The sequence below is a fragment of the Lissotriton helveticus genome, chromosome 4_1, assembly GCF_964261635.1.
Source record: "Lissotriton helveticus chromosome 4_1, aLisHel1.1, whole genome shotgun sequence".
NCBI lineage: Eukaryota > Metazoa > Chordata > Amphibia > Caudata > Salamandridae > Lissotriton > Lissotriton helveticus.
Genome location: NC_136063.1, coordinates 2126321674 through 2126343690, shown reverse-complemented (window position 1 = coordinate 2126343690; position 22017 = coordinate 2126321674). Strand labels below are relative to the sequence as shown.

Here is a 22017-nt window from a genome sequence, read left to right as displayed (position 1 = left end):
TGAAGAGTCTCCGTCCCCAAACCTGCAGCCTTTGTTCATTTTTAACCTTTCCCATTGAATTACATTGAGCGCCCGACGGCTCAAAAGTACCCTGCACCCAGCCCCCCGAGTGCCGCTGGCCGTGCCACCTTTGCCCTATCCTAATTCCCCATTTGCCCTGAGCAAGTGACCAGGAGCCCAGCTCCCACAGCCGCGTGGCCTGCTAGCCAGCAGCCACCAACCGGAGGCCCCCTGCCCCTCATTGGATAACATTGGGCCTAACTACCTCTGCACCCGGCCGCCCCTGTGCCCCCGTGCCACTGAGGGTGAACCAACTGTACCTACCTGACCCTGGGGGACCCCTGAGTCTATGCCCAGAACCTTAACTTCACCAGTCGAGTACTCACATGGAAACCGGTAACTCAATTACCTTCCATTGGATAACATTGACTGGCTTGACTCGAAAAATCTTCTAAGTGTGAAGTTTTGGAAACTTAAAATATTCATATAAAATCAAGCGAATTCCGAAGTACTCACCTGCGATCAGAAGAGAAGCCAGTACTGTACTTTGTAGCCCAGTACTAAACCGCTAAAGTAATCCTTACCGGGTTTACTAGTAACCTGTATTTTCTCCATAGGAATCCATTGTCTGCTTTTCTATGACATTTCTTCTAAGTGTCTACTTTTGAAAACTAGAAATATTCTTTAACAATCATACGAAATCCTGAAACGATATTACTTACCTGTTTTAAGTTGAGACCCGAGTGCTGGACCTAGGAGACCAGTACTGGATTACAAAAGTAACAAGATTGTACTTTACCTGCAACCTGAATTTTCTCCCATTGGATAACATTGCCATATTTCTGTTGAAAAGTTTCTAAGTGTGAACTTTTCAATTAGCTTTTTATCCCTTAAAAATCACTGCAATAACCTGCAATAACTAACGTTTTTACTAAATTGTTTTCATCTTACACCCCAGGACTGAATCTAGGATCCAGTACTGGAACTACCAAAGTAATCTACAAAGTAATTAACTGTGCTTATATAGGAAAACCCATTGAGCTCAATGCTAAATTGTGTGTAGAATTGTGTTGCCTACTGCAACCCCTGTACCTATTGTGTTTACAAAGTTTGTTGCCTTTCTGCAAAGTACTCATCTGAGACCTCTCCTATTGAGAACAGTATATTTTGATACCTGTTGGTTCTAAAAATAAAAGAACTATATCTTTAATATAAAAACAATTGGCCTGGAGTCGAATCTTTGAGTGTGTGAAACCTTTTGCTGACTGAGTGTGTACAACAAATGCTTTACACTGTCCTCTGGTACTGCCTTACTGCTCGACCAAGCTACCACTTTAGACTGTAAGGTCATACCTGGCTTTAACCTCTGTTATACCTCTGGGGTTTGTGGACTCTATACACACTGTACCTTTTTCTGGTCCAGTATATATAGAGCCGCTTTCTCACAGATATCTCTCATTTGAATCTGTATAATACATAGACATCACATCAGTCGTAGCACTATAACAGAATTAAAATGATCATTTTAAAGGTAGATTACAAATACAATTGCAACATTGAGACGTACCATCAGTTATTCTTTGCAGTATCAGTAAAACATTTGAAATCATAAAACAGCCCTGGTGGTTAGATCCATGCATAGGAAAGATCAAGGATGACTATGAAGAAACAGTATTTTCTGCTTTTGTTTAGATGATAACTCCGTCTTAAATTGAAATCTGAGCCAATACAGTGAATCACTCACATCCTTTTTAATCCAATTTTCCCTCTTCAGGTAGGAATCACAAAGGTGTTTGCTGAAGTTCTTCCTTCCCACAAAGTAGCGAAGGTGAAGCAGCTGCAGGACGAGGGAAAGCGGGTGGCGATGGTGGGAGACGGCATCAACGATTCCCCTGCGCTTGCCATGGCTAACGTTGGGATTGCCATTGGCACAGGCACCGATGTAGCCATTGAAGCTGCCGACATCGTGCTCATAAGGGTGAGGAATGCTACTCTGGGCTGCCTAATATTACCACTATAGCTGCACTACACTCATGAGCCAGGGGGAAAGTTGGTTTATATCTCAGCTGGCCTTAATAGCACATCAAATCATTAGTGGGTAACTAATATTTGGAACTATATTCCACTGGATACCCCATTCGTCGCACAGCACTCTGTGAAAGCAGTGCTCACTAGCAGTACTTAGTGTAACACTAGCTCTTACCAGCAAGTACTTAAAAGCAGTGTTTAAAAGTAAACATCCGCTAGATTGACTATTTTATAGACACAATTCTCCTCGACCCTGACCATGGTGCGCTTCACTAAAATGCACAAGATGACGGACGGAATGTTGCACAATGGCAAAACATTCACCCCCAGTCTCTGATCTGGGTTTAATCCATCGTTATTTTGCTCACCAAGTGACCCCAGTTCAGACATGGCCATATGCAAATCAGTCTTGACCCTGTGCCTCATGGGAACAGTCCAGACCGAATTGCCAAGCCATGCTTCCCTGGACCGGAATCAAGCATCCTAGGACCGGTTTCTGGTTATCAGCCGTCTTCAGCCAGGATAGCTTGACTCCAGTGGTGTGGAGAGCACGGGACTCACGTCTGAGCATACCCGTCCCACTCGGGTTGACTGGGTTGGTGTGGTGAGCAAAAAAACAATGGATTTAGGCCCAGAGCTCTGTACTGGGGTGAATGTATGACATTGTTCTGCATTCTGTCCATCAACTGTTGTTTTGCATGGTGCGCTTCACTGCATGTTGTTTTCTCTTTTCTTCTAATCCTAGGTACAGTTTGACATGCATTTAGTTTAAATTGGTTTTTACCAAGTGTTGTTGAAAAACATCCGGAATGAAATAACCGCTTTATTGCTCCTTACACATCTCCAACCAGATCACCATATACACTTAGTAAGTTTAATTCAAATCCACATGACTCATCTTGACCCAGTAATCCATCCCTTGAAAAGAGAAAAAAGAAAAGAGTTAAAGGAGTGATGGGGAGAGAATAGAAACAGACAACAACTATTGTCGGCATAGATCACTTGACGTCATCATTTATATCTTCTGCCCTATGTCCCTCTCACTCGCCACAAGCCTGGAACATTCAAGACTCTTAGCTCAACAAGCTGAAGAACACTCCGCTATCAAAGGTCATATAAAAGGTCTGTTTGTTCACCGTGAATAAGGCCCTTCCTTGATCGAGTTGATGACTAATTATTTCCATGGCAAGTCTTCGTCCGGGCACAACTTTGGTACTTTTCATTCTGCTTCATCTCCCCTTTATCTATTTCACTGTTATGCCACAACTGTCTTGAAGCATCTTATTATATGGAAAAGCCAACCCTCCTATAGTCCATAGTCCATTTTCACTGAGCTCAGTCCATGACATGACCTTATTTTACAAACACCCACTGTACGTGCCTCCTTTTGTCATATATTTATGAGAGAGTTGTGTAATGCACAGAAGCTGTTGGCCCCTTTTCCGCTACACACAGAGGAAAGAAATTTGTTTGCACACTAAAGCATTCAAAGGCATCATGCCCTGTTCTCTTCTATAACTGAATGAGAGACATGTTTGATGCATAGGAGCACAATGTGCCCCCTTCCCAGCTATAAACACAAGAGAATATGAGATAAAAATATTGATGAACATCAGGACATACAATTCTGTATGAAGACTAAAGGGTGCCACTAGCATTAGAAGATTGTATTTTTGATAGGTGTTTCACCTGCTAACGCTGTCATTTCTTTGCAGAATGATTTGTTGGATGTGGTGGCCAGCATCCACTTGTCGAGGAAGACAGTCAGACGGATACGGATTAATTTCGTCTTTGCATTAATTTACAATCTAGTTGGCGTCCCCATCGCAGCTGGTATGTAAAGAAGAGGTTTTTCATTTTTTTGCAGTGTAAAATAACCTGAGTCCAGCCCTCAAGGGCGTTAGAGCACTGAATAGAAGCTAGAGTGAATGGACCATACATGGAGTGGATAGAATGCAGTCACTGGTAAACAAATTTCACAATTACAGTCCTTGTGGGCTTTATTTACATCGTATTATAATCTCACTAAAAGCCATTTAAATGTTGGGATAACTATCGAGGTTGTGCTTCAATAGGGACATTCTCAATTCTTACAATTATAAAACCGAGCTTGAATATAACTCTGACATTCGGATAAGTGTCTTAAGGTAATTGCTTGAAATACAAAACGGCACATCATATATATTACACAATATATATACTCTAATTGGTTTTACCTTGAAGAAAACATAAAAATAAAAACCAAGGGACATGTGCTACTTAGATTCTGTCTTCTTGCTGAAATTTTTAGGCAGGGAAACAGTGTGTCACTTTAGCTCTTTTTGATGTTTTTAAGTGCCAAAAAACCAAAAGGCCTCGAATAACATTTGTCAAGAAGTTAGACTTTTGGCATTTGTATTGTGCTTAAAGTTGGGCTTCCTTTTGTAATCGTTATTGCATTTATGTAGCTCTTATTTCCCCTGACGAGGCATTAACGCGTTTTACAGTGAGTAGCACACTATTCCAGAACCCAAGGTGAGCGGTTTATCAAGTGGTTTTTGAGATTACTCATGTGTTCTCAAGAAAAATTGCATGCAATTACTCCAGTTACTTACTAATCGATTATATTAATCCCCGTTTAGTTTTAAATCTGGTGTCTTGGAGGTATTCTTAAACTGGCTAACCTCTTTATGGCTCCCTGAGGCCCTCCCCAGACAACATCTACACATTTCAGATGCTTAAATCAGGATGCTTACAGATTTTAATGGCCTTTCAGCCTTCCATTTTCTATCAGCCTTTAGCTCACAAAATTGTAGCCATGGAAGTATTGAGACTTCTCAAAGAGTAGAATTGCTTACAGGGCCTGTGTTATATAATGTGTGATTTCACTGTTTCTCTGTTTGCACCACGGTGCAGCTTTAAGCATGTGTAGCGAATGCCAATAGGGGCAGTGTGCCCTATTTCAATCAATGTGCTGCCCTAGGGAACTCTCAAACTCGGACTCACCGTGGGGTGCGGGGGAGGGAGGGCAGCGCATTCAGTGAAATACAGAACAGCAACTTGCCGGCGCTTCCTGTTTCACAGTGCAGGCAGCAGTCTCCTGCACTTCAAAAAGGGAAAGAGATCACCCCCTGCAGGTGAGTCTGGTCAGTGACTGCACCTGCCTGCAGGGGGCTTGTCTCAGGGGGGGAGGCCCCCTACCAGAGGCAGCCGCTGCCTGTGCAGGTAAGAGCGGTGGGGCCGGGTTGGGGGAGATTCGACAGATGCCCACGATGGAAAATTAAATAAATAATACATTTTCCCTCGTTGTCGTCTGTCGAAATCCTGCCCCTCCGCTGTTACCTGCACGGGCCACGGCTGTCCAGAGGGCTGCCAACACAAGGTGCACTAATAGTACACCACCTTTTTTGTAGCGCACTTTTAGTGTGCCTCCTAAGGGCCTGTTTGCCTCTGTGCAAACAACAGCCATAATGCGTTGCAGGCACAGAGCCAAGTGATTCCCTCATTTGCACAGGGCCACCTCTCCATGCAAATGAGGGAACCCCCCTTTAGAATAGTGCCAAAGTTCTATGTGCACCAGAGCAACCTGTATTACAAAGAAGGGCGCACAAACATCTGCTTCCTCTTCTGTAATAATACAAGGGCACAGAAAACATGCACACATGCCCATTGTGTTCCTGGGGTACTCTATGTAATAAGGGCCCAGAATATTAGCAGTGGATTTATGTAAGCATACTCTTCCTAACTGTTACCTAGGGATGTAGGTGGATGATTTTTTTATTTAATTCCTCTGCCTACTTTATTTTTCTCTTAATGACAGGGTGGTATATGCTTCCTCCTCAATATTCCCCTCTATCCCTTGATTGTGTTAAAACCATTTTACCTTTGCAGCATCACATGTTCCCAGCAAACAAAAATAAAATAGTTTTCCATTGTTGTATCCCAGCAGAAAACACATTTTTCTTGTTGAAGTATGTTTTAAAAAGTACATGAAAACTTAAAAAATGTAAGGCATCGAAAATATACTTGGCTTAATTTTTAATATTTTGGGTGGATTGCTTAGGGTAGAAATAATCAAATCGTCACACACACAAAGAGACAAGATTTATTTACTCCCCATTCAGCCTCCTAATATACACTACATAACAAGCCAAAAGGTTGGTACGGTAAAGGTCCAAACTTGTTACCCTCGTAGGAGACCCATTTGGGATATAAAAGTGTTCTCGCCCACTAATTAGTGGCATGCTTCATCATAGAACACCCTATGTTACCATCATCAAGATGGAGTAAAACTTTTTTTTCCAACGGTTACTTATTAGATAGTGGTCATGCTATTTTAAACAGTTAAAACTGTCACACAGACGGGATTAAAAACTAAAATGGATGGTATTAGAGCTTATGACCCTCCCATCATGGATGTCGTCTACATGTTTTGCCCAATCATCAACTGCCACTACGGTCCAATGACCTTCGTCAGGACTAAGAGATCTTTGTTCTGATACACTGTCCCTATAACTCTGTCAACATGATCGGTGGGCTGTTAACATTTTTTGTTATAATACCATGCAGTGACCTTACTTGTCACCAGATATATCCAGAAAGAAGATATTACTCCAAACATATGTAGGCTATTTCTTGCCTTGTCAGACGGTCTGGAGCGGCTTGCACAGCGGTATCGTTCTCTTGACAAATGTGTAACTACAGGTCGATGTACCTGTTCCAACCCCAAGTTAAGAAATAGGCTTCAAATGTTTGGAGTAACATCTCCTTTTGTCATTTACTGTCCACTGATCAGGATGACAGAGCAATCCTGCCTGTGGAACCCACGAATACATGAATTATAATCAATAGAGCATCCTCAAGACAGTTTTAACTGTTTGACAAAGCCTGATATCTATCTAATAAGTGGCCATTGAAAGAATACTTTTTGCTCCACCCCCTGAAGATGGTATCACGTGTGTTGTAGCAACCCTATGATGAAGCATACCACTAATTAGTGGGTGATGGCACTTATATATCCTAAATGGGTCTCCTGATAGGGTAACAAGTTTGGAACTTTACCTTACCAACCTTTGGTGTGTTATGTAGAAATAATCAAATATCAGCTTTGCAGTCCCCTCTTTTGCACCTGTCCCCCACCCCAAGCCTCATTATTGCTTCTGCGTCTCACTTAGAAGCAGTTTGTAGGAGGTTACTTGTAATTGGCCTTAATATTGCCTGTATGAAATGATCCTATGTATGATGTGCATCCCCAGTGAGTCTTTATGGGGTTTATTGAAAGGAAGTAACACGCATACAAAACCAAAACAGGCACAGATCAAGAGGCTTTAGGCGTAATGCAAGACTTCTCCACAGCCACGAAGAGAAGATACACCTCCCTAGCAGTATTGCTTTTTTTCTACACTACACGGATTCTGTCGCAGTCTGGTACAGTAGGGTGCTTAATGATTATTGAATAGTCTGATCAGGTTTTCAAACCAGGGGTGGTTTACCCAGTCAAACAGATAAACTCCGATATATGGCTGAAAATTATTTCATGATATTGCTAGTGATCCTTTTTGGCTTTTTCGCTCTAAGACTTGAGAGGTAAGAACTCCTTATGCCTTGACTATAGCCACATTTAAAAGGCGATGCTCTGAACCTTGCATTCTTCAGCAGTGCTCCGGACATCTCGAGCCTCCAACTAATATCTACATGATCACCTCCTTCACACTCTTTAATGAACAGCCTAGGGAAACACACACTGGATAACTGCTGCCCTATGCTCCTCGAACATTTCATAATATCTGTTAATGAATGAATGGAATTTTATTGTGTAGTTATTATAATGTTTACAATAATAAGTATGCATCTATTAATGGATCTTACAACGGTAAAAAAACCAAAAAAAACAAAAACGTGTACAGGGATTGTTTATATTAAGGCAAGGGCTGGTCCTCTAAATACATGTATTAATATAACCAGAGTTATGTTCTCTGTCAAATAGCCTGTGTATTTCTCATCTTATGTACATTTGCACCTGTATTAATATGTGAAGAACTCTAGCCTACATGGATAGGACTAAAATCAAGCTATACAAAAACAAACAAATAAAAAAAAAGGCATAAGGCCTGATCACTAGTTAGTCAGACAGGGTTACTCCGTCACACAAATGTGATGGATATCCTGTCCGCCGTATTACACTTCCATTATATCATAGGGAACGTGTTATACGGCGGATGGGATATCCGTCATGTTTGTGACAGAGTATCCCATTCGCCAAGATCCAAATCAGGCCCTAAATCTAAACAGACCTGTTAATCAGTGGAAAGTATCAAATATCTAAGATACCTAGAACCTGTTCAGGTGCCTGGAGCCAACGTTCCATTCATATCAGTCTTTGAAGCACAGTTTCCTCTTTGATGAAATGTATCCCTCTTTCCTCTGGCTCTTCTAGGTGTTTTTCTACCAGCAGGATTGGTTTTACAGCCCTGGATGGGATCTGCGGCTATGGCAGCATCATCGGTTTCGGTTGTAGTGTCTTCGCTGATGTTGAAACTGTAAGTTCTCTACATAGCTACAACCCTTATATCCACAAAAAAGAAACTCCCTTAAATCTATAAGGTATTTCTACTGTACACTGTTAAATCAGCCAAAATAATTCCAGTAAACATTCTTTAAATCAAGACAGTGAAACAATAAAACATTCACAGATTAAGGAATAGAAATAGATAGGATGCAAATACAAATGAGCAATGCATTTTTAGAAGTTGTGTACACTGCTAAGTTGTTCAGAGCTGCTACATGCAAGAACCTGAAGGGTGTTGTGGTTACTGTGAAATAATAGGGGCAGGTTGGAGTGAGCACTGGTCTCCGTGCCTGTATATGCTTAAGAGGATACACAGCATGCCATTGTGCCGCACAGAAGCAAATATGGTAAAAGAAACATTCCCTATAATGTGATCGGGAGCAGATACAGAGACCGCACATGGATTAAACATAACTCATAAATAGGCTTTCCTGTTTTCAGTTTCTATTTTTGGTCAATTCTGGTGGTGTTTTGACAGTGTTTTCCAGTGATTTCAATACCTGAAAAAAACAGTGCTTTTCAGTGGTTACTCATTTTCGCGCCATAAAAAACAACTGAAAGGGTGTTTTTTTTTTGGATAATCATCTTTATTGGATTTTTCAATAACATGAAAATTCATGGGCAGCAGATCATTTATCATTGGAAGAAACATGACATTGTACACAGTCGACAAGGCAAGGGTGGCCCATCTGGGCTGGGTACGGCAGTTCAGATCATCATTGCAGATGTATAAAAGTAGACAGATCATCACATTGGTAGCAGATTAAACCATTTACCCCACACTGTTAAAACCTGTATTTGGTCGGGGACAATCGAGATTTGCCCGGCGGTATTGCCTCTGTGACCCACGAATTATTAATCAATGAAGAGGCAGGCGCTGGAGACTGGAAAGCAGGAAACAAGGTTTTATTCTCTCCGGAGGAGAACACAGCAAAACAGACAGCAGGTATCGTTCTGAGGTGCTCTAAATTATTTCTGAGGCCTGGCCCCTTATATACAGCCTTTTGCGGTTTTATTACAGTTTACATATTCATGGCAATGCTTTGATGTACGGAAAGACATTCCCGGAATCCCCCCTTCGGGCCCGTTCCCACACACATTTACAGTAGAAGTCCCCACCCTGGTCACAACAGGTGATGACTATCGCGCAGCTGGATATTCCGCCAATTCATGGAATGCGGGGTTCGATCGGATCTCATGGGGTGGGGGCTTTGATCAACTCGGGGGTCCTTTGATGAGGGAAGCTTTCTATTGCACGGGGAGGGGCAAGGAATAGTATCGGCAGAGCTGGGTGTCGGCCTGGGTACGAGGAAGACAAACGGGCACACGGGGAAAAGGGGTTTGCATCAAAGGGCCGGGGACCAGGAAAGGGAAGAAGGGAGGTGTCGCGCTGGGAACAGGATGAGGTTCTGAGGCAGAGCCGCGCTGAAGAGGGGTTTATGATTCAAGGCAGGTGCGAGCAGGGGGGGTTGGTCAGCGTGCAGGCTTGGTGTGGGCGAAGGGCTATGTCGGGGGCCAGTGGCATGCAAAAAGGGATGGTCCTGATCGGGGCACCTAAAATGGCGGGCGCGCACGACAAAAGTGTGGCGTCAGGGAAAAGGCAAGATGGCGCAGATAATGTTCACCAAACCGTACCAATTTTCCACAGTCCTCCCTTTAACATATTCAAGACATCTTGCTGATTTATTTTCTACTCAGTTCTACTCTGCTGGGCATAAGAAAAAGCAGTAGGAACCCTAGGTGAAGGAGTCGTAAACATTACATTTAAGACCTCTAGTTTTAGGAGGCGGGCCTATTGATAAACTTTGATAAACTTTTTTAGCAGGAAAGTCATAGTAATGCAATACAAAAATGATTCGAAGTGCGGGCAGTGAGTACATTTCATAAGGTGAACTGATGGATTGTTACATAATTAATACAATGTTGGCTGGGAGAGAAACGAGACGTAGCAGAAATGATAGTGAAGGAATGTTCGAGGTTTAGTAAGTTTTCAGCAATTTTTCGTCTTCTGTTGGCACTGTGGAGCACCGGCGGTGGAGCTACGAGTCCAGCTCTATTCTAAGTTCCGTGTTGCAGGGCACGACCTTTTCCTCGCGTTTCTGGTCAAAAAGGTCTTTTTCGCCCTGTGTCCTTTGGAATCAATAGTCAAAAGTTCAGGTGGAAGAAGAGGGTACAAATAGTCCATCGGGTAGGTCGGAGGAAAAGGGGGATGGAGCAAGGCCAGATCGGGAACAAACTAGGGGAACGAGAGATTTCTGGTAGGCGGGCTCATGACCGGGTCTAGAGAGCGGGGACTTCTCAGCACACATTCGAACATTTGAGCAGGGGCATCGGGTTAGCCCTTTCCTCTCATTTTTGTCGGAGATAGTGCCTCGTCCTGCAGCTCCGTTCAGTCGCGGTCTCGCCTTGGCCCATGTCGCAGACGTTCCATAGTCTGTAGTCAGGCCACGTGCTCCCACATCCGGTCCTTCTTTCCTCCGACAGCCGTACCCTTGAAGGAGTTTGAAAAGACAGTCTTTAGAAAATTGGTAGAGGAAAGTAATCACATAAGTCTATTTCTCTCCCAGCTTCAGTTAAATGAGAATAGAAACGTCCGTTATGTTAGGGTTCACAACTGAAATGATCGATGGTGAGCCTGCTGGATTTGCTATGACTTTCCTTCACGATTGTTTAATATAATCACGACAGTTCATCTGATGGGGACCCACCTTTGTAATACAAGCCTGACAATGCTATACCGTTCTCTAGGGGTCTATATTTAAAAAGGGTGTCGTGAGCTATCAGCACAGTACTAACAGGCATCTCGACGTGGGACGAACATAGGCAAAACATTTTTCCTATTATCACTGCCTCCTGCCTTTTACCTAAACATTTTCGCTTTTCGACAATGTTCATTGTAATGGTTATCTTTGCTTCGGTCTAATCTTTGACTTTGTAAAACATCATTCTGGTTCCTATGCGGCCTAACACGGCCTAATTACAAAATTTGAAAAGACAGGGATCTTATGGGAAAACAACTAGGGACATAGAAAACGGTGGTGGGGGATAGTCAAAAACTCTTATCGGGGGGCAACTGAACGCAATACTGGGCGCGTCCTGGGAAGATGGGGGGGTTTCGGTTACTTTTATGGTTTGGGTATCGTGACAATTCGGAACGGGGAAGGTCGCGCTATCTGGGGCACTCTATTCCATCAGGGGGGCCGCTGACGTAGTTCCCTTATTACGGGTCAGATTAGGGAACCTCAGTCGTCTTACCCGTCCTTTCCCTTATGGCCAATTCAAATTAGTTTTCGGAAAGGAGAGGTAGTGGCACAGTGTTAGGGCGATTGTATTAAAGACAAGTTTTGAGCAAATACCGGCGGTATTTGAAGCCAATTGGGTGGTGTGCTAGGGGTGGTAGTCTGCCAATTTCGGAGCTAATCGCTTGGAAGAGTGGGAGTGGGAGTGGGAGTGGGAGAGTGGGAGTGGGAGAGTGGGAGTGGGAGTGGGAGAGTGGGAGAGTGGGAGAGTGGGAGAGTGGGAGAGTGGGAGAGTGTGAGAGTGTGAGAGAGAGAGAGAGAGAGAGAGAGACGGAGAGAGAGGGAGACGGAGACGGAGAGACGGAGACGGCAGGCTAAATAGTACACGTGCGACAGGAGGGTGGCAGTGTATTCGAGAAAGGCTATTTAGTGCATTACACAGCGAAGGACAGTTATGGGTCTGCGTTAGAATCTTGAAAGCATGCAGTTTGAGGCGGACGAGCATTAGACAGGGTAGAGGGGGCATGCTTTGAGGAAAAGAGAAAAAAAGGGGGAGGTACCGTTGTGTCGCACTTTCTTGCACTCTTGGTCCTTCGACCAGTTGAGTCAACGCTTCAGTCACACACACACATTCTCTCATAGTTTCGGATCATACGTGACATGGGTTCATTCATGCAGCCTGGTTTAAGGGTGATCATTTTTCATCAGATCATACTAGTTTTACGGGGGTGTGCTACAATGAGTAGTTTGCAGGCGTGCTTATGTGCCATCTTGCAGCGTTGGTCCGCTTCGCGTATTAGACGGGGCAAGGCTTCAGATCCTCGTCATACCTCGGTTGCGGCCCCTGATGTAACCTGTAGAGGGAGGAAAAAAGAGGGGAAGGGAGGGGGACAACATTCGCGCATATAAAATACATGGATTCGAGAGTCCTTTACTGACCTCATACTCGTCTTTCCTCATCGGGGTAGAGTCCCCGGGGATATGGTTTCTGGAGTCGGGGGGGCAGTGTGTCCTTATAGGTTGTGTGCGGGGAAACGTGAAAAGGGAACCAGAGGTGCCTAGTGCGAGGTGTCTAGTTAGCAGATGTATCTCACTATCGGGGTCCTTAAAAATCTCCTTCAACGCTGTGACGTTCTAGGGTTCTTCAGTTCTAGGGTCAGCTCTGTTCCCTAATACCTTTGAGTCGTTGTACTTTATAACATTTACATCGTTTTGTTTTACCCTTTCTTTTACATTCCCTCATTTATACCATTCTTTTTACCCATCCTTGGAAGTCGAGGTCTTCCTCCATGCGAGAGTTCATGAGTCAGTCGCGTACCTTGAAGGCAGAGTGTCGTGTCGTAGACCCGATCCGTCCTCCAGGGCTGGGCAGCCATCTTCTTAATAACCTTAAAGAGGGAGCATAGTAGGGTGCACAGAAAAGAACTCTCCCGCCCATCCCATATTTTCAAATAAAGCATGCAATACCCGTTCATCATTTCGAAGACCTTTATTTTTGCAAAATCATAGCACGTGGACTTATGAGGGTGCAGTCGTATTTGGCCGGACACGGTAATGGCTAAAGTGCGTACAGTGGGGTGTTGTTTTGCAGCAATAAGAACGTTAGAAAGTTTTTAGCAATTCATATGTAGCAAGCTTAGAACGTCTATCAGTTGGCCGGGGGCTCGGGGGCGTTTATTTCATAATTTAGAAGCATAGTTCAGACTAGTTGCAATCAGATTTTCCTATATGCATACCGTGTGCGTGCATCATAAGCGAGGTTATACATCGGCTATATTTATATAAAAACATAATACATCGTACATTTTATAATCATCATTTTAACGGGATCCGTTTACATGTTCCCCGAGTGAGCTCTCCTTTCTTCTTGTCAAGTGTACAAAAAAGGGTCATATACGTCTCAGAACATTAAGTTTGTATAGTACAAAGGGACACCACGAGGTGTTCGTAAGTTCCTATCGATACCGGCGCCATTTTGGGCGGGGCCGGGTTAGTCCGGAAGTAGCATCAGGGAAAATGTTTCCTACAATCGGCAGTTGGACCAGAGTCCTTTTCGGCAGTTCTAGAATTCATGCTAACAGAAGGAGTGGCAATGTCATGTTTGTTCCGTTGGTGATCAAGGCAGTTGTCCCTTACCGGAGGCCTGCAGTGGCCGAGGGTTCCTCCGGGGACCTTTGCAGAATCTTCAAGGCTGTGGAGATGTTGTCGGAGGTGGGGGCTCGTGCTCCGGTGGGCGAGCGACCGAGTTACATTGCCGTTCAAAGTTACTCTAGTGGCCGAGGCCCGCCTTCCAGCGGACCCAGACGCCATTTTGAGGCCCTGCAGCAGTCCCCTCTCATCGAGTCTGTAAGAGTGGAAGTATGGCCACCTGTGGCGCACATTCGGTGCTGCGCAAGTATCGGTGCAGTCATTGCATATTCGGTGCTCCGAAAATATGGGTACCATTGCACGTTCGGTGCTGCGCAAGTATTGGCGCACCATCACCTGGCTGGGGGTGCTCGGTGTTGGGCCGGGGGTTGGGAGACCTCCTATCCGTGGAGGTGGGAGAGGCTCGTCCGCGTCGCCTCTCCCTCCCAGCCCAACTTGGACAAATTGTTGTGGAGGTACGTGCAGGACATCCCGCCGCCCAGAGCTGCTGCGGCTGTTACGGAGGGGAAAAGAAAGAGGTGCCTCGTTCTTCTCTGGACCGGGATTCCTTAGGTCATCGGCTGCAGCCGGACTCAGTTGGCCCCGGTCCCTGGCCATTGGTGGCCGGACCGGGTGGACATGTGGCGGGACTACCGGCAACTACCTAGGGCCGCTGCGGCTGGACTCCGCTGGCCCCTGCCTCTCCTCCGGCTCCCCCATACGTTAAGATTTCCTGACCAAGTGCTGGCAGCAGGGCCCGCCTTATATGGGTTGCCGCCGGTTGGGCGTAGCCGTAACCCTGCCCTGCTTTGGAAGGTTCCAGAATGTGGGGGGGTGGTGTTCAGTTGGCTTTCATGTTCTACAGTTTACCGTTCTTGTTTTTCTAGCGTTTTTGTGTTTTTCTTTTGCTTGTTATGTTAAAATAAAAGTTCATTTTTATCAGCGGCTTACTGATGTCGTTTCCCATTTTTTTTTTTTTTTTTTTCTTTCCAGGTTGTTTCATGCTAAAATTTCTAGTAACATAGTTTATGTAACATGGAAGCACGTGCAGGGGGATGACGCAGATTCATATATTACGTACACACAAACTCAAACGGGGGGTGCGGGGACAGTAAAAAGCATGATACACAAGATTCAAAGACAAACATAAAACAGTGATTGGCCATAATTTTTCTCTTTCTGTCTGTTAATTTAGAACTAGGCTGGGTTCCCGTCTTTACATTGTCTGGTCCTAGGAAAATTCGAACATGTCGCTGAAATCGTTCTGGCGAAATCTGTGCCATCGGGCATAATCAAACGTGGTGGTTCTATCTGGTCTGTCCATGCGAGTCTGATTCTTCTTTGCCTCGCGCTTTTTCTCATTCTGCCGGCCTGTCGTTCCTGTCGGCCCTCTGCCCCTACTCACGCTCAGTAGAGTCGGGCATTGGGCTTTCCAGTGTCCGACGTATCTACAAAAAGCGCATTGGTCTTGCCCTAAGTCTGGCCGTCTTTTTCGTAGTGTCCGGGGATAACTTTTGGGTCGTGGTGCCTCGGGGTTGTCCTGTCGGTATGTTTCTCTACCTGATCTGTCCTCGTCTTTTCTCTGTCGTTGCATAGCCTCTCTGCGCCACATACCGAGACTGTCGAGCATAATAGGCGTTGTCTTATTATTGCGAAGGGCGATTTCCAACGTTTCTATTTTACCAAGGTCAAAGGACCCTACCAGTGGCCACTGTTTGTCTTGACATTCTTTGGTATACCTGTGCCACAATTTATTATAGGCTATGGTGACTAATCCATAGTTTATGAACATGTCCTTATTAGGGGTGCCTTCCAGTGGAGCTATATGGTCCACCTCTAATACACGGTCCGGGCTGAACCAATTATCAATCAGTGGGGAGAAGACAGACATGACGGCTCGTAGCGAGGGACAAAAAGTCAGCACTGCCTATCTTATCACTGTGCGCAAAGACTAGACAGAATATTTCTATTCTACGTTGTTTGCGGACAGTGAATACCTCATGAACAAAAATAAAAAAGAGTAACCAGTAACGAGGAACAATCAATAATAAATAAGATAGAGTAGAATCAATGGGGAGAGTAAGTAGGGCGCAAAAGTCTGCGTCCTCTACCCTTTCACTATCCACAAAGAGGAATCTGTTATTTCCGGTTTGCAGACAGAGAATCTCCAGAAGACAATCTGCGACCAGTAGTTCGGGGTCAAAGAACCCAGTTAATCAGTGAGGGAGAGGGAATCTCCCAAAAACCGTTTAAGAAATAATAGAGTCAGTGGGGGAGAAAAATAGGCACGACGGCTGCGTTACCTATCCTTCACTGTTTGCAAGAGGGAAAGAGCCTACTGTTTCTCCGCGTGCAGACAGTGAATCTCCAAAATAAGTTAACAAAGAGTAATACTAGTATTTTTTTAAACAATCAAGCAATTATTTCGCAATCCGTCGTGTTTACACGACCTTACCCGGACCGTATGGACAGTTTCTTGTCTTCCGAATCCAGCGCCTGTTCGTCCTCTTTTTCTCGTATTTCTCACGGCACTCCTAATGGTCCCCAGTCAGGACCGTAGATCGCTCGAGAGAGGTCTGTTCGGAACTAGTGAAGTTCGGATGATCGGCTGCCAGACGAGGGTCTATTGGGCAAGAGCTCTCCCGATCGTTGCAGTCGTTCACTCTGTCGTCGGGACCTCTCCCACTGGATCCACGAGTCGCTGATGGGCCCCACGCTTGGGACGCCAATTGTTAAAACCTGTATTTGGTCGGGGACAATCGAGATTTGCCCGGCGGTATTGCCTCTGTGACCCACGAATTATTAATCAATGAAGAGGCAGGCGCTGGAGACTGGAAAGCAGGAAACAAGGTTTTATTCTCTCCGGAGGAGAACACAGCAAAACAGACAGCAGGTATCGTTCTGAGGTGCTCTAAATTATTTCTGAGGCCTGGCCCCTTATATACAGCCTTTTGCGGTTTTATTACAGTTTACATATTCATGGCAATGCTTTGATGTACGGAAAGACATTCCCGGAATCCCCCCTTCGGGCCCGTTCCCACACACATTTACAGTAGAAGTCCCCACCCTGGTCACAACAGGTGATGACTATCGCGCAGCTGGATATTCCGCCAATTCATGGAATGCGGGGTTCGATCGGATCTCATGGGGTGGGGGCTTTGATCAACTCGGGGGTCCTTTGATGAGGGAAGCTTTCTATTGCACGGGGAGGGGCAAGGAATAGTATCGGCAGAGCTGGGTGTCGGCCTGGGTACGAGGAAGACAAACGGGCACACGGGGAAAAGGGGTTTGCATCAAAGGGCCGGGGACCAGGAAAGGGAAGAAGGGAGGTGTCGCGCTGGGAACAGGATGAGGTTCTGAGGCAGAGCCGCGCTGAAGAGGGGTTTATGATTCAAGGCAGGTGCGAGCAGGGGGGGTTGGTCAGCGTGCAGGCTTGGTGTGGGCGAAGGGCTATATCGGGGGCCAGTGGCATGCAAAAAGGGATGGTCCTGATCGGGGCACCTAAAATGGCGGGCGCGCACGACAAAAGTGTGGCGTCAGGGAAAAGGCAAGATGGCGCAGATAATGTTCACCAAACCGTACCAATTTTCCACAACACTTTACCGAATAAGTCGCGGCAGCCTGGGCTTCGAAGAGAGACTCCACCTGCATTCCACACCAATCCACTCCTCTCTTCCATTTCTGTACAGTTGGCACCTTAGCCTGGGACCAAAGCGCAGCTATATCCCTTTTTGCCACCGCCACGGCCGTCCCCAGAAAGCGCTTATCTGCCCTAGAGCCATCCAGGCTGTCGAACACCCCCAGCAACAAGCGTTTTGGATCATGGGGGACCTCCCATCCCAGGGCCTGCGTGAGTCCGAGTTCAACCCCTCTCCAGGATGGCTCTAAAGCCGGACATTGCCATACCATGTGATAGAAATCAGCTGGGGCAGAGTCACAGCGCATGCATACTGGGGATTATCTCATACGGGCCCGGAATAGGCGCGCCGGACTGAGGTAGGTTGCATGAAGGTAGTAGAGTTGGACCAGGCGCAACTTGGAGGATGTGGTCAGGGTTTTGGGTGCCATAAGGGCATCTCGCCAGTCCGCCTCTTCTAAGGGGCCCAATCATCCCTCCCATCGAGCCCTGAGACGGTCCAGGGATGCGGGACCATTGTTCACCAGTGACCCCCCCAGGTTCCCCATCATCACCTGAGCCTCTAGCAGGCTGAACTCCGGAAAAGAGGTAGGGGATGGAATGTGTGTATGGAGGGCATGTCTGAGTTGTAGATATTTATAGAATTGAGAATGAAGAAGGGCGTGACGTTGTTGCAGGTCAGCGATGTATCAATTGTGGTCTCCCACCCATACGTCTCCGAGCAACGCCTCAAACACAGACACAGATCGCTCCCCATCATACACCACTCACACCCCCACCCCCTCTACAAACGGTCGGACATCCTCACACACCATCAACTCTTCTCCCACACCTAGAGCTGGCATTAAACTCCGCTCACCCCTGACAGCACAGCTCCCACCCACAACACACCTAGCCTATTCCAACACCACAACAACACGCATATCGACAAATCCCCTTTTATCCCCCCCCATTCTCAGTCCACACTACCCTCTAACCAATCACGCAGAACACACCTCCTCTCTTAATCTATCCCCCCTCCCCACAACAGGATCATCTCCAATCCCATTTCCCCTCCTACTCTCAGCCCCCACTACCCTTCCTGCACCCCCACCACTACTATCAGTCTTCCAGCCTACACCTAGACCCCCCCGCCTACCATTAATACCCTCCCTCATACCACCAACCCCCTTCCTACCCCATGCACACCCCTCCCGCCCAAAACCTCTCCCCTCCATAACACCTTCCTGTACACTAACACAACGCAGCCCTGCTCGAACACCAATACCAGCCCACTTTCCCACCTGCCCGCTAATTCCCTGGTCAGTCACTCACCTCTAATTGCCACCCCCACCTCCACCACTTACCCCACGATGGACAACATCATGGCCACCCTCACTCAGATCAAAGAAGGCATACACATCATCAAAGAACTACTCTCCACACACCCCATACACCCCTCATCCACCTCCCCTCCCAACTTGTCCCCTACCCCACCGGCTGTCTCCCTCAATCAACACGCCCCACACCGAGCGTCAAACCCTGCTCATAGACGCAGCAACTGCCCCCGTCCCCCTCGCCACCCCTGCAACACCTCACACAACTACACCTCCCCGCCTGGGGTGACCCCTCCCAACTTGTCCCCTACCCCTCCGGCTGACTCCCTCAATGAACACGCCCCACACAGGGCGTCAATCCCTGTTCATAGACGCAGCAACTGCCCTCGTCCTCATCGTTGCCCCTGCAACCCTTCACACAACTACACCTCCCCGCCCAACCAGTCCCCCACCCTTCCGATTAACTCTCTCACTCAACTCCCCCACACCCTTACCTCAATCCCAGCTCGCAATCGCAACAACCGCCCGCATCGCACCCACAGCCCTACTTCTGACCTCTTTGATCTTCATAGCAATATGATAACTGCGACATATATAACAGTATGATGGATTGAACAACTGGATATCAATATATTTGTATGGAATATTGTCATTATGTTCCTCATGAATAACACTACCATCACATCATTTATTAGTAAGTTATCACATTATTGGACACTATAATCAGGTTAGAGGCATCTTTTATTTTCAAATACCTTCAGGTAAATAGTAAGGCTCACTTTAGCTATTTTTAGAACAAAATATTGTTTGTCTTTAGCAGAGATGATAAACATTCGTAAATGAATTGAGTTGATTATTATTATTTTTATCACTATAATTTTAAATATAGTGATGTATAATGAGCAGCACAAATATTTCAGTGCATTACCGACATAACCAGCACTATGACTATAATAAAGTTCAACAACGTTTTTCACTGTTTTATAATGGCCTCGGTTATTAAGGGATTTACGTGACTTAGTCCGTTGTTCATTGTTCACACCATGACGATTGCACACAACATAGTCAACATCGTTTTTTTGTGTTTTTTTTTGGTTAAGAACTTTTATTGAGCAACAAAATCATGTGTACAGAGATGGGCCCACAACCGCACGGGCTAGCCGCTAAGATCGAAGCATAATGTGGTATAAAACAGTGGTCGCCACTCCGGCGGTCAGGCACAAACTGGACACAAAATGTCGCCCACAGTATGGAACAGGATAAGACAAATTTCTTATTTTAAAGCACACCAAAACGACAAACATAAAAACAAGGCGGAGGAGTAATACACTGAGAGTCATCCCTGCAGGGGAGGGAAACCCACTAATCAGGAATACGAAGTCATAATCAGTAGGACAAGTTAAGGCGGGGGGACAGCGGGGAGGTCAATCAAGCCAAAGGACAGTACATGAAATTTCGGGAACATCAACCTAGGGTGATAAGGGAACATCAGGGGCCTCCACCAGGGGAGGAGCACAAATATCTCCGCGATAGGCGTTCCACTGACACCAGATCTTCGTCCATGCCCTAGGTCTGCCCCTAGCTGTGTAGACGGTCTTTTCGCGGAACATAGACCAGTCCATGTTTTCTTCCCACACAGAGACAGTGGGGGGCCTGTAGGAGCCCCAAAGTTGCGCTATGTCCCGCTTCGCAACCATATACCCCAGGGTCGCCCATCTGGTTTGGGCCACCGAACAGTCGGTAGGTTCCCACACGTTCAACAAGCATCTCCGGGCCTCCGGCACCAGTGCAATTCCAGTCACGTCAGCCATCACCGCAAGCACCGCAGTCCAATAGGCAGCCACCCTCGGACACTCCCAAATAATGTGAAGGAACGTAGCACTCATCCCACATCCACACTTGCATAGGCCATCCGGGGAAAAACCCATCGCAACCAAACGAGGACCAGTAACATACACCCGGTGGAGGATCTTGAGTTGAACCAGACGGAGACGGGCAGGAATGGCAACCTCTTTCGGAGAAGATAACGCCGATTGCCAATCCTCATCATCTAATTCCAGCCCGTCGCCGACCCACGCTTCTCTAAGTCGAACGAGCAAGTCAGCGCGATTGTGAATCAGCTTCTTATAAATCAAGGAGATAGTGCTATCAGGGAGATAGCCATCCAGGATACGATCCTCGAGGGGGGAGGACTCAGGGATGGCGGCACCGGAAGTCAGAACAGAAGTGAGGGCATGACGGACCTGTAAATATCTAAAAAATTCCCTATCACTCAGGTCATAATCATTTCGAAGGGCCTCGAAGGACTTCACCGCCCCATTCGCACACACGTCACCCACTCTACAGATTCCAATCATGTCCCAACGGTCAAACCCTTTCGTTGTCCAAAGACATCCCAGACGCTCAGATGCAAAAAGCGGAGTTGCCAGCGTCACTCGTTCATCCCACCCCAAGCTCACATTTGCCGCGCGCCACACACTAACCGCAATCCTAGTTGGTCCCGTAAGGTGGAGCCCAGCCGACCTAGAGTAAAGCGCTCTATTAAAGTTACCACCCGGCAGTTGGAGTCTGTCCATTTCAAAGGCCGGATCCGGACCCGGGGAGTACATCGAGTGGTTAATGGCAGACAGTTGAGTAGCCCAATAATATCTCTTGATATCAGGAAGTGCTAAGCCCCCGTCATACCAAGGGATGGTGAGCTTCGCAAGTGCGATACGTGGGCGCCCGTCCCAAATCAGTTGCCTTTGTAGACTCTCGACCTCTCGGAAATAAGTAGCGGGGATATCATCATAGGAATTCTGGAGTGCGTAAAGGAATCTCGGTAAGGACATCATCTTGAAAAGGGCAGCCCTGCCCAGCGGCGACAAGGGTAATTTACGCCAGCGAGCCACGTCCAGCCGCAATCTATGAAGTGGGGGAAGGAGATTACGTTCAAACCGGAGCGACGAATCCAATGTAATAAAAAAAAACAAATATTTGAAACCGGACTGAACAACCTGGATGGGAAATCTATTGGGCAATGGGGGCAGGTCACCCGAAATAACATAGACACAGGATTTAGCCCAGTTTATAATCAAACCAGAATTCTTACCAAACGAGGCGAGAACATCAAATAAGACATTC

The 22017-nt window shown here is 46.3% G+C and overlaps 1 protein-coding gene across 3 annotated transcripts in view; it reads left to right on the top strand.

Moving 5' to 3' along the window:
• LOC144829566 (copper-transporting ATPase 1-like) overlaps window positions 1-22017 on the top strand; it is a 405691-nt gene that overhangs the window by 351533 nt on the left and 32141 nt on the right. For 2 of the 3 annotated variants that reach the window (XM_078688825.1, XM_078688827.1), the window contains exons 20-22: window positions 1775-1978; window positions 3744-3861; window positions 8444-8546. In XM_078688825.1, the coding sequence (XP_078544951.1) occupies window positions 1775-1978; window positions 3744-3861; window positions 8444-8546 (425 nt within the window). The remainder of the gene's footprint in view (window positions 1-1774; window positions 1979-3743; window positions 3862-8443; window positions 8547-22017) is intronic. The other variant, XM_078688826.1, reaches the window with a different exon arrangement.